The following is a 13,331-nucleotide window of genomic DNA, read 5'->3' as shown; positions in this document are numbered from 1 at the left end:
ATATAAATTATCAAGCGACTCAGAAGCCTATGGCAGATATAAGCTAGTCTGTAATCAGGTGACAAAGGAGGTTAGGCAGGCGAAGGCAGATTACGAGAAATCCTTGGCAAAAGATGCTAAGAAAAACAGCAAGGATTTCTTTACTTATAAACTCTAAAAGGAATGGGATGAATCTGATTGGTTCACTTGACATTGATGGTTCGACTGTTGATGATCCTGCTCAGATAGCAAACAAACTGAATGAGTATTTTGCATCTACATTCACACATGAGGAATTATTAAGGTTTGAAAATGGCAGAAGGTTATCAAATTGTAGCAGGATACTTAATGATTTTGGAATAACTGAAAGCAAAGTGGAGGAGAAATTGTTCAAGTTAAACATAAGAAAAGCACCTGGGGTGGATGGGATCTATCCAGTTATATTAAAGGAGGCGACAAAGCAACTAAGCAAACCATTAGCCATAATTATGAGAGCGTCCTTGGACTCAGGGGAAGTTCCCACGGACTGGAGATGTGCAAATGTATCCTCAATTCACAAAGGGGGATCGAAGGGTGACACGAGTAATTACAGACCAGTTAGATTAACTTCTGTTCCGGGTAAAATAATGGAGTCACTGGTTAAAGATGCATTGCAGGATCATCTAGACAAGACTGCAGCAATAATTCAGACACAGCATGGGTTTGTTAAGGGAAAGTCTTGTCTGACAAATTTGATAGGATATTATGATATGATTACAAAGGAACTGGATGCAAAAAATAATTTTGATATCATATATTTGGATTTCAGGAAAGCTTTTGACACTGTTGCGCATGGAAGACTATTGTACAAATTGGAGCAGAATGGTATTAAGGGTAAGTTGCTACAATGGATAAAAGGATGGTTAAGTGGGAGAAGACAGAGGGTGGTAATCAATGGGTGCTGCTCTTCTTGGACTAATGTTATTAGTGGTGTCCCACAGGGTTCGGCGTTAGGTCCACTGTTGTTTTGTATATTTATAAATGATATTGATGAAGGTATATCAGGCTTAATGTCGAAGTTTGCAGATGATACAAAGGTTGGCAGGGTTGTTAATGACAGTAATGGCAGTGTGCTACTGCAACAGGATCTAGATAATTTGGGCAGATGGGCTAAGAAGTGGCAACTGAAGTTTAACCTTGACAAATGCAAAGTACTGCATATGGGTAGAAGTAACCCCAGAGAAACGTACCAACTGTGTGGTACTACACTTAAGGTGGTAGAAAATGAAAAAGACCTGGGAATAGTTGTGCAGTCAGATATGAAGTTTTCTGAGCAATGCAGACAGGCTGCCAGGGCAGGTCATGGGGTTTTGTCAATGTTATATAGGAATTTTGCTAGCAGGGAAAAGGAGGTGATTGTCCCTCTGTATAAGGCAATGGTCAGGCCACGCCTTGAGTACTGCGTACAGGTCTGGAGGCCTCAATTTAGGAAGGATGTAGATTTACTTGAGCGTGTACAGAGAAGGGCAACAAGATTGGTGAGGGGAATGAAGGGATCCTCTCCAAGAGAGTCTTAAGTTCTGCAAATTGCAGTGGCTGGAGACTAGGCACCTGCGTGGTGATCTGATTTAGGTATATAAGGCCTTGAATGGGTTGAGCATGCTGAATTCTGATGGGATCCTTCCACTTGTTCAGATTATGAACCTAAGGGAGCATAAATTCAAATTAAGAAAAGACAGATGTAGAATAGATGTGCGGAAATTTGCCTTTAGCCAGTGGGTGGTTAATTGCTGGAACAAACTTCCATCTGTCGTTGTGGAAGTTGGTAAGTTGAATAAATTTAAGGAGGAACTGGACAGGCATTTGGGGGGAATGGTGTGATTTTTTTTGTTTTTTTTTTTGGCTGATGCTGCATAAGCTCATACACTTGCTTTCTTGCATCACATGCCACTAATACTATTACCAGGTGAGTCTTTTACGCCGATGAACCTTGGTTAGGAGAGGATGCCGTAGGCATTGTCTGCTGGTATAGCCCATACGTGCGAGCGTGCAACGCATGGTCATGGCAGATATTGTTCCAGGTTGGCCCATGTTGTATTGGGTAGTCAACTCTTGAACAGTGCTGTGCCTGTTTGCCTGTACGAGTCGTCGCACCCGGTGCTCACCTCTAACTTCAACCTTTCAGTGAACTTTGCAGTTTGCTGTCGGGTTGTTGTTTGACCATTTGATGCCAGTCCTAGTACACTTTAACTGCGGCTGCTCTCGAACATCCCACCAGTTCGTCCATTTGGGAAATCTAGGCACCAGCTTGTCGAGCTCCCACAATCTGTCCTTTATCAAAGTCCGATAAATCCTTCTTTTTACCCATCACGCTTGGAATTTTACTACCTACTGAACCACTAAAACCTGATCTATGCACTCTCATACCTCACGTGGTCAACGAGTCGCATTCACTTTTCATAAGGGTGGTCATAATTCAGTGTACATTATTCTATGCATGGTATGTGCACAGGTGCTCAAAAGGTAAAGATCAAACACAGAAACATGAACATATTTTTATATATATAAAAATATATATATATATATATACACCTAATTCTGTTTTTACACGATAGATACGTTCCTGAAAAATATGTGTAAAAAAAAATTCGTGTAAAAAAAGACATTGTATTTATGGAAGAAAAGAAGATTGGTTCCGGATCTAAAAAAATCAGTAAAAATAATTAAAAAAAAAACACATAAAATATTCGTTTTAAGCTTATTATTTTATTTCAACAAATTACACATGTAATAATATGTAATTAAAATGTACGAAAATAAATTTGTATGCATATGAAATGAAAAAAAATTCTTCAGGAACAAAAAAAATCTGTTTTACATATAACAAGATTTTATTCATTTTCCACTTTCTGATAATAAACGGCGCATACGTTTGCGTACGACTGGAATATCACTGCCATCACTAGAAATGTTGTGGACATCGTCTTCTTCCTCTATTAATGAAATTCTTTCTGTGATCTCTTCAGCAAAATCAGCACGAATCTCCTCTGGTGCTGATGTTTCACCGGCTTTACGAACGAATTCAGTTATTAATCGTTGTGTTTGTGTTTTGGTTAGTCCGTTATATAATTCTCTGTAAGAGGCTGTCAACAACTTCAGTTCGCGTTGAAAGTTCCCAGCGCGTTCCTCATTAGGGTCATGTTTGACAAAATGATTACCTAATTTTCTAGCCAGTTCCAGAGCTTCTTTTATTAAATCTGCATTTAGAACAGAATCATTTTCTTCATTATCACTACGTTCTGTGGGATAAGGAGTCCCAAGGACAACCTCTAATATTTCATCTTCGCTTAGGGCTTTGTCGGTTAACAATTCATCAATATCTTCAAACGATAGATCATCGAATCCTTCTCCACCAATTTTGTGTGCCATTGTAATGATGTTGGGAAATTCGGTCGTATTAGGGATGATGGGATCTTTGCTTTTTACACATTGTGGCCAAACCGCTTTCCAACACGCATTTAAAGTTGCTGGTTTTAATTCAGTTAACGCTAATCCAACTTGATTGATACAATCCATAATTGAGAATTTCTTCCACACATCAATGACTGTTAGTGTTTCATCATTCAGTTTGTCCAAAACGTGTTGGAATGTTCGTTTTACGTAGTATGTTTTAATTGTCGCAATTATACCTTGGTCTAGCGGTTGTATCAAAGATGTAGTATTAGGTGGCAGAAATAAAATTTGTACATTTGGGTGTTCCAAGACAGGATGGCCGGGTGCATTGTCAAGAATCAGAAGAACTTTAAATTCGAGACCTTTCAAATTCAAATAACGTCTGACTTCTGGGACGAAACATTTGTTGAACCATTCTGTAAAAATAGTAGTGGTCACCCAGGCCTTCTTGTTTGCCATCCAGTGAACAGGCAATTTATTGATATCTACACCTTTCATTGAACTTTCATTGTTTAGGGCTCGATTTACCAGCAGTGGTTTCAACATACGATCTCCTGAAGCGTTGGAGGAAAATAATAAGGTCACACGATCCTTAGCTACCTTAAAACCACCAGCAGTTTTCTGCGATTTGGCTACATACGTTCTGTTCGGCATTCGTTTCCAGAAGAAACCAGTTTCATCTGCATTCCACACTTGATCAGGAGTGTATCCTCCATCTTCAATAATTTTTGCAAGTTCCTGCGGGAATACTTTAGCAGCCGATTCATCTGCAGATGCAGTTTCACCTTTAATTTTTATATTATGAAGAGCATTCCTTTTAAGAAACCCTGTCATCCAACCTGTACTCGCAGAAAATTCATACTTTCTGTTTAACTGAGATGAAGTGCTTGGCTCCTTTTCTTTAACCTGTCTGTAAATTCTTAGTGCTGTTTGCTTGATGGCATTTCCATCTACTGGTACTCTTTTTTGTGACTGATCTTCTATCCACATTACCAGGGCCTTTTCCATTTTTTCCTTGACAATATCTCTTGTATATGATGATGAATTAACACTTACTTTTGTTCCAGAACATACCGACTTCCTAATTGCAGCTTCATTTTTCTTAATAGTTCTTACGGTAGCTTCATGTACACCAAAATGCCTTCCTACAGACGTAGCCCCTTGTCCAGTTGCAAGACGATCTAAAATTTGAATTTTAAGTTCCAAAGAAATCGCTTTCCTTTTCATTTTGGTGATAGGCGAATTATTCGACATTATATAAGGGCTACCGAAAAATATCTCAGTTATAATTAATAAAAAAAGGTATGAAAATTTTGTAAACTTACAATTTATTGACTATCGGCAAAATTAATAAATTTATATGTGCACAAATTTCACTAAAGATTCTTTCACTTTGAAATAGAGCTTACTACTACATGTCTGCTGAAGATACAATGCACGAATACCGTAGATGTGCACAAAATTAATAAAAACGTTGATGATTCATAGATACCTAGACGTAAACATTGGTAAGCAAAAGCACGCGTTTCAAAACGCAAACACTAGCTGTTATCCAATCTATTGATGCGTGTAATATAGAAATGATACTAATATGCCACAAATAAAAAAAAAATTTCTTAGAATTTAGGCAAAAAAAAATTCATAGAAATCGTGTTAAATCAAAATGACTCGCGTAAAAAGAGAATGAAATATTTATTTTGAATTCGTGTTAAACCAAATGCGTGTAAAAAAAGTTCGTGCAAAAACAGAATTAGGTGTATATATACAGGGTGATTCACTACCAGTGTGACAAACTTGCAGGAGGTGTAGGGGGCACAAAGACGAATCGGAATCACATAGCATTGCAGGGTCCGAAATGACTTCGTCATGTGGTAGAGGACGTTGAAAGCGAGGTTGCGTGAACAGCAGTCCCGCTGGAAGTCAGCATTTGCGAACTGGTTCCCGAGGCAGTAGGATGGACGAGTATTCAAACGTTGAACTGGCCGACATGCACCTTGCATATGGAGCTGCGGACTGTAATGGGCACCGCTCTGCGCTTGTACCAGGAACATTTCCCGCACAGGCCTGCTCCTCATCGTACGATTTTTGCACGTGTGCACTGAAGGTTACGTGAGACTGGTTGTTTCGTGAGAGGTACCATGAATCGAGAGTGAACGATGAGGATGCCAGACAATGAGGAGAATGTCCTACGTCTTGCAGAAGGAAATCGGAGTAAGAGTACTCGAGCGATAGGCCAACGATTGGGTATTTCCCAATCCACTGTATGGAGGATACTGTCAACAAACCAATGAGTTCATACCATCTGCAACGCATCCAATCATTGGAGCGTGCGGATTATCCACTCTGGAGGACTTCTGCTACTTGGTTTCTTCAACAGAGTGCGGCAGACAGCGCATTTGCTGTGTCCGTATTATTTACGGATGAGGCAAGTTTCACAAGAGAGGAAACCTTCAATCAACATAATGCCATTTGTGGGCTTTAGAGAAACCCCATGGTACACGAACACATGCAACTCAACGCCGTTTCTCTGTCAATGTTTGGGTCGGCATTGTTGGAGACCACCTCATTGGACTGTACCTTCTGCCCCCTTGTCTGGATGGTAGGGCATACTTGATCTTTCTACAGCAAGTCCTGCCCGAACTTATTGAAGAAGCACATGGTCCTCAGTCGTGCCACTCAATGTGGTTCCAGCATGATGGGGCTCCCCCCACATTACACCAATGACATCCGCCAACACCTAAGCGTTACATTTGGACAGCATTGGATAGGTTGTGGTGGTCCAGTTCATTTGCCTGCTAGATCGCCAGACCTATCATGCCTGGACTTCTTCTTCTGCTGGGGTCAAATGAAGACATTGGTGTACGAGACCCCCGTCGATTCAGTTGAAGACCTTGTCACTCGCATCTCTGTAGCTGAGGGGAGATTCGAGACACACCAGGAATCTTCCAGAAAGTTAGGGATTCCATGCAGCGGTGCTGTGAAGCCTGTGTGACTGCTTCTGGTTGAACTTTCGAACCCCTTCTGTAGCATGGCTTTTTGCCAATGTAAAACTTGTCGTTAAAATGATTTCTGTTACACTAACGAGTTGCTGTTTCTATTCTTTTAGTTTGTTCACGCGACCTCCCGCATGACGAAGGCATTTCGGACCCTGCAATGCTATGTGATTCCGATTCGTCTTTGTGCTCCCTACACCTGCAAGTTTGTCGCACTGGTAGTGAATCACCCTGTGTATATAAATACAGCCAGGCCTCGCATAACGCAAGTTCGATTAACGCGTGTTTCAGTTACCGCTATTTAAAAAAAATTATGCCACTTTTCACTTTACACGATGCAAATTTCCAGTTAACGCAATCTTTTTTTTATGCGATAGTTGAAAAAGATTTGAATCGTGCATTAAGTTTACCACGCGTCGGACGGGCAATAAACAAACGTTTGCTTGCTGCCTGCCTCGGTGTGTTCTATCAACCATCAGAAGACGTGTTACTCGTTTGTCTCCTGCTAATAAAGTCAATTCATACTTGCATTTAAAAAATTCAAATTTTTAAATGAGCCAGATGAAAATGTTACTGCAAAGGAGATAACGGTAAAAGAACTTGATGAAATCTTTCATATTGCAGAGAACCTCAAACAAAAGGTTTGAGGTTCTCTGCGATATTTATTTCGCCAGGGCCCAGAGAAGATTGTTGTCGGCTATCGGAAATTGATTGATGAAAAGAGAAAGTCAACGCTGTTCAAATATTTCCACAACAGTCATTTCTTCATTGTGTATTTTATGTCAGAGGTTCCCAAACTTTCTCAGTTCACGGCGCCCTTAGGGTCTCAGTAATTTTTTCACGGCGCACCCAGACCAAAAGAAATACCTAACAGTTCCGTTTAGTAGTTGGGTCAAAACAACTTAATAAGAAATGTTGAAACTGTGAACTACTTCCAGCTAGTAGGTCGCGCAGTGTCTGACAGATGTCGAGTATTGCTGTGTTTCCCTTGAACATTTAAAATATTCCGCAGCGCACAGTTTGGGAATCGCTGTTTTATGCAACAAACATTTAATTCCATAATTATTTTCATTGTATACAGTTAAAAAATTATTTAAAAGTATTTTTAAAATTCTTTATAGACATTCCAGAAGGTCAAGGACCAATTATAATTTTTCCTATTGACTATTATATTCGATTAATGCGTTTCCGTTTTGCACGATGCGCTCGCAGGACAAATTAATCGCGTTAATCGAGGCCAGCCTGTGTATATATATATATATATATATATACAGGTAGTCCTCATTTTGCACTGGTCCGATTTGCGCCAATTTGCGATAGCACCGATCACTAACCACAATGCCATTTTTATTTTTATTTATTTATTTTTGCAATTTTTTTATAAATTGAAAGTTTCAAATCGTCAGACAAAATTTATCAGCATCATACTGTGCTATGTATCGTGCACTGTTCATGTGATTTAGGACAATCTGAGCCAATCAGCAATTAGCGCATTCGTATCAGAGATGAGAAGGATTCCCGCCTTCAAAGTAACCACTCGTGGATGCGGGTAGTAAAAGGTCCATGCGGTGAAGCATTCAGTTGGTTGTTATTTACGCTATTTACACGTGTTGGAAATTTATTACACTAACATTTTTTTTATTAATTGTGCTATTAATAAATTAAATAATAATAATAGTGATAGTCATGTGCAGTTTTTTCCTATCATGTTATAAAGTTTTTAATTTAATAGAATAAACTCAAGCCATGTCTGTTAAAAGTAGTTAATTGAATCCTAGTGCAATATTCGGAGGATAGAATCTGATGAAAGCTGCCCTAATGTGTGTAGGGCTATGAATATGCCTCCATCGATTATTAAGAATGCTAATAAAATAAAATAATCGATGCAAAGTGGTAGGTAAAATTTTTGGTGCCCGGAACCTAACCCTTTGATTTCCAATTGACTCCATTATATAAAAGGTTCCATTTGCACCTGTGTCCTCAGAACCTAACCCCGACGTAAATCAAGGGCTACCTGTATATATTGCAGTGGATTTTAATCATAAATTTTATTGCTCTTAAGAATATTTTACTTATATTTAGATTCGCGATTTTGACAAAATGTTTTCCAGTACTAGGGGTTACGTGGGGATTTGATGTTCCTGGGGTCGGGTTGGGGTGTGCCGTGCCGATCCTGAGGGTGTTGGATTACTTATGGGCTGATAGTATGGACCACGTTATGAATTTTTTTTAGATTAATTTAACAACAATTTGTTTTATTATTGTATAATTCACAAAAAGGAGAGTTGATCAAGAATTCCTTTCGGTGGAATAAAAGGTAACTCCTTGTTTATTCTTAATATATATATATATATATATATATATATATTTAAGTGTCTTTGTGGCAGAGAGAAATAGAGAGAATGGAAGTAAGACAATCAAAGTGGTCAGGTTGCTGATTATGATTAATAGCATTGTAAGCAAAATGTTTGAAACTAATTCCAAAGCATGCACACTGATTCTTGAAGGCCTATCAGAGACCATCCTTTTGTCATCTCCAGTCATGGTGACTGTTATCTGATCCTGCCTGTGAGATTTTAAAGACTTGATAGTGTGCTAATTTTCTTCAGAGCTTGCTGGAACTACAAGAGAGCTTGTATCCAAGCATACTGTCTATGGAATGCATCATGAGCATGTTCTTTATATGCATTTATGAGTCTTATGAACTCATTTGAATGACTCTTTAATTTCAGACTGAAGTTTGTCCAGTCTTTGTGCATTATTAAAAAGAAATTTTTCATTAACACTGTGATAATTTAATAAATAAAAAATGTATACATTTTTCTATTTGTTCCTTAGCTTTTGAACACCAGCATAAAATATGCATAGAATGATATACAATCCTCACCAGAAAGTAATATAGAATGTCTCAAAAAGGTGCACAGAAATTTTCTTCATTTAATCTAATGAATATTTAATTGTGTATTTATAAATAAACTTAAATTTTTTCATCTTTGATTAGTATGTTTTGCTGATAAAAGATAGCTTTAGTTGTTAAAACAGAACCAAAAAGATACCCATAACATACAGTGCACTATATATTATTTTGTACATATTTTTATATATCATTCTACTGTTCTGTGTGTGCAACCCATATTTTATGTGGATGGAAATCAAGCCCGCATTTGAAATATATGCAAAGTTCAATAAATACTGCATTTTCTCAAATATCTCACACGCTTGAATAAACAAAAAAAAAAAATTTATTTTCTACCAGCTGCATGATTTCATATTTTTTTCTACCTCAAATTATTTTCATCATTTCATCTTAACTGCATGCCTTCAGTACCCATGTTTAGCAAAACATAAACAAATACATTATAAACAATATAAACGAATACAAACACACAAATATTCATTTCTGAATCTAACATTTTGCTCTGTAATTTTCAAAGTTGCATTTAATAAATATCAGCAATAATATTTTTCGGGCTACAGCCAGATAGGTGAATAAAAACACTGAAGGTAAAAACTTTTAATAAAAATGGTGAGATTTAAAAAACTGTTAAAAAAAACCCCAAAAATGATGAAGTGAATTTTTTTAATTTAATTTTATTTTATTTTTTGTGTTGCTTGTCTGGCAATAGCTGTAGAAGGAATCTTGAGATTCAAATTAAATTAATGAATAAGTTGTACACCCAAACGTTTCCTTTTTTTTTTCCCCCTGAAGCGATTAGCACTTACTGTTACTGAAGAATTTTTACTCTTCATTACATAAATGATAAAATACATAATAAAAACTTTTTTTTTTATTAGTGGGTCCATTATTAACTGGAAATGCTGAAGTATGTAGTCAACCACTAAGAAATGATCAGAGCGATGACTTAAAAATCATTCCAGTACAAAGCAGCACAGGCTTTCACGAGCCAAGTACAGTACATTTAATTGTTGAAGCTACTAAACAAAATAAGCCATCTCTTATCCCAGTTATAGATAGTTCTGCTCCAAAAAGGAAACGGGGAAGACCTAGAAAGAGTGAGCAACAAAAGTAAGCTAATAAACATTGTTGTTATATATTCTTCTGACGTTCTTGTATAGAGTGTACTTTACTAAAGGCGAGAAATATTTTAGACAGTTTTGGAATTTATTCAGAAACCTTTATCCTTAGTATTGTTATAAAGTTAGTATAAGACATTAATAATGAGATGGTTATTTAACTTTATTAAATCCTTTACCTTTTAATAGCCAGTACAAGTCAAAACCATAGTTTCAGCTTAGTGAAAAATTACATTTTGGTAAGAAAGTTTCTTCTTCAGGCTGGTTATGAATACTAGTTAACTCATGAAGTGTATGATTTAATTGTTATAGCTTATATGCAGTTGTGGCTCTGCTTTTTAAAATTATCAAAATTTCCATTTCGGAAAAATAGATAAAGTACATTTTAATATGCATAAAAAAAAGTTTTCTTAAGATATGCCTCACTGAATAGGAATAACTGTCTCTGTCATTACTTTTAGAGATACAGATATTATTACCCAGAAAAGATGTAAGTATTCATCTTCCACACTTCCTTGAACTCTGTTTATGTTGAAAATGTAAGGTTTTCTGAATGAACTCTTGATTTTAGCAGTTTACTTGTATTAAAAAGCGTTGAAATATGGAAAGAATTGTCAGGTGTTCACCAGCAAAATACAACATCAGTCCCAAGATCCATTTTTCCTGCTTTAAAATAATAGTAGAAATAATTCATACAGATGTTTTAAACTAAGCTCTCTCTCTCTCTCTCTCTCTCTCTCTCTCTCTCTCTCTCTCTCTCTCTCTCTCTCTCTCTCTCTCTCACACACACACACACACACACACCCTCACTCACTCACACACTCACTCACTCATGCTTTCTGTGTGGGCTCCTCTGTAGCCAGGTGGGAAGGAGCAGCAGTGCGTAGCACATGCTTCTTGATTAGACCGGGGTTCGAGCCCATCACCACCAAATACGGAGGATGCAGAAAGGTCAGGGAATGACCACCGCATATTCCCGGAGCAATATGGCCTTAGTTGCTAATGCTCCAAAAAACCAAATAACAACAACAACAACAGCTTTCTGTGTAAAAAGAACATTATATAATGAACTTAATTTTAGGTTTCTATGAACTTTGTGCACATTTCTTATTTTTATTTTTTAATTTTTATTTTTTGCATTAGATACTACAGTTAAAATCTCATTAGTATGAATGCCATTTTAATGAAAATTTCACCATAACAAAAAATTTCTAGATCCTGAAAGACTTCCTTCATTAACAGTGCTTTGTTAATTGAATGAAATAGTCCTATAGAAAGATTTATTTTCAGTCTTTCTATGCATAAAATGTATTTGCAAAGACTGAAAAACTATATGTGAATACATGATAAATTAGAGAAGGAACAAATAAGCTCTGACGTGGTATTATCAATTGTGTTCAGAACTCATTCTTAAGAATACTGTATTGAGTGCACCCTATATTCTAAATATAGTTAAGGAAAGAATAAAGCAACATTGAGAACATTTCCTTGAAGGAAAAAATGCAAGTTTTGAAAGATGTGATGAAAGAATTCAGTACCCCACACTCTACATTTTCCACATACTTGAATGAGCATCTAAACTCCAGTATTTTATTTATGCAGTGGTGTGGCTTACCAGTACCTTTTTCATTAAGAAGTTGAATATTTAATGATAATGCAGTCTATGAGATGACCAATTTACTTGCCTTCCTTGTTTTATTTTTAAAAATTTCTAGAAATTAAAAAACATATATTTTTTTTTTTTTTTTTATTTTTTATTTCTAAAAAATAAAGAGGCATCATGTTTTCATGATTCCAAATCTCTCACTCTAGAAAATTCTTATAATTGGTCAGTCTATTTATTGGGCACAAGAATCATTATAATTGGCAATCTTATTCAACTTGTAATTTAAAATGGCACATTTTAGATAGCACAAAAAAACTGAGTTTTGTATATTAATATGCAATAAATAAAGTTATAGGTTAAAAATTAATATTTATAGAAGGAAATTAACAATAAGTTATATTAAGTTATATATTTAAGCAAAATATGACAACATTTGCAGTTACTATTTTTGTATATTAGAAAAGTGCAGCAGAACATTATTTGAAAAAATAATGGTTCTTTTAAAATAAAACCGTATTCACTATAAAAAAATTTTAGTACAACCAAATGATTCAATTCCTCAAGAAGTTCATCATAAAATTTTAAAGATGCCATTAATATTGCATACATGGTTAATATTGCATACATGGTTTTAGCATCCTGTTTGTCACGTGTGTGATCTTCTGTTACAGTTAGGATTATTACCTGCCTCATTTAAATTACTGTACAAATTGTTAAATGCAGTATCTCCTCAGGATTTTCTTACATTTATATACAAGCAAATTTGGGATCATAATGAATATGATGATAATTTTCATTTTGCTCTATCTGACTGTGTTAAACTAGACCCATAGAAGATGTTTTACGGTATTAAATGTTAACAACTATTTTAAATATTATGGTTCAATTTAAAACTAATGTTTTTCTTCATGTGAAGTGAAGTGCAGTACTCCAAGTAAGCTAATTTTTACAGAATTATAATTTTTTGAAGTAAAATTTTTACTGAATAATTTTTTAATCCAATTTCCCTTGTTATTGAACGTATTACTTTTTATTTCTGAATTGAAGTCCAGACATTGTTATTTTTCCTCATCTAATTTTGATAAAACATGGGTTCCTTCATCTATCCTTCAACTTTAATTAAATAATAAAAAATTAAGGTTAATGTTAAAATAATGAAGGACAGTCTTCTTTATTTAAAATTGTTTAATTTTTTTTTTTTTACCCATTCCATACATTTTGGAGGTTTTTTATTTGTTGCTTAATTTTATTTAGTATAAATGTTTAAGATAATTGTACATTTGTAA

The 13,331-nt window shown here is 35.8% G+C and overlaps 1 protein-coding gene across 1 annotated transcript in view; it reads left to right on the top strand.

Annotated features, from left to right (window-relative positions):
* LOC150078880 (uncharacterized) overlaps positions 1-13,331 on the top strand; it is a 187,684-nt gene that overhangs the window by 59,389 nt on the left and 114,964 nt on the right. The window contains exon 4 of the mRNA XM_090382881.1: positions 10,200-10,431. Coding sequence (XP_090239007.1) covers positions 10,200-10,431 — 232 coding nt within the window. The remainder of the gene's footprint in view (positions 1-10,199; positions 10,432-13,331) is intronic.

Source organism: Mastigoproctus giganteus, chromosome 10 (genome assembly GCF_048544385.1).
Source record: "Mastigoproctus giganteus isolate SK-2022 chromosome 10, ASM4854438v1, whole genome shotgun sequence".
In the NCBI taxonomy this organism is placed as follows: Eukaryota; Metazoa; Arthropoda; class Arachnida; order Uropygi; family Thelyphonidae; genus Mastigoproctus; species Mastigoproctus giganteus.
Note: the sequence above shows the minus strand (reverse complement) of the source record. Positions and strands in the feature narration are given on the sequence as shown.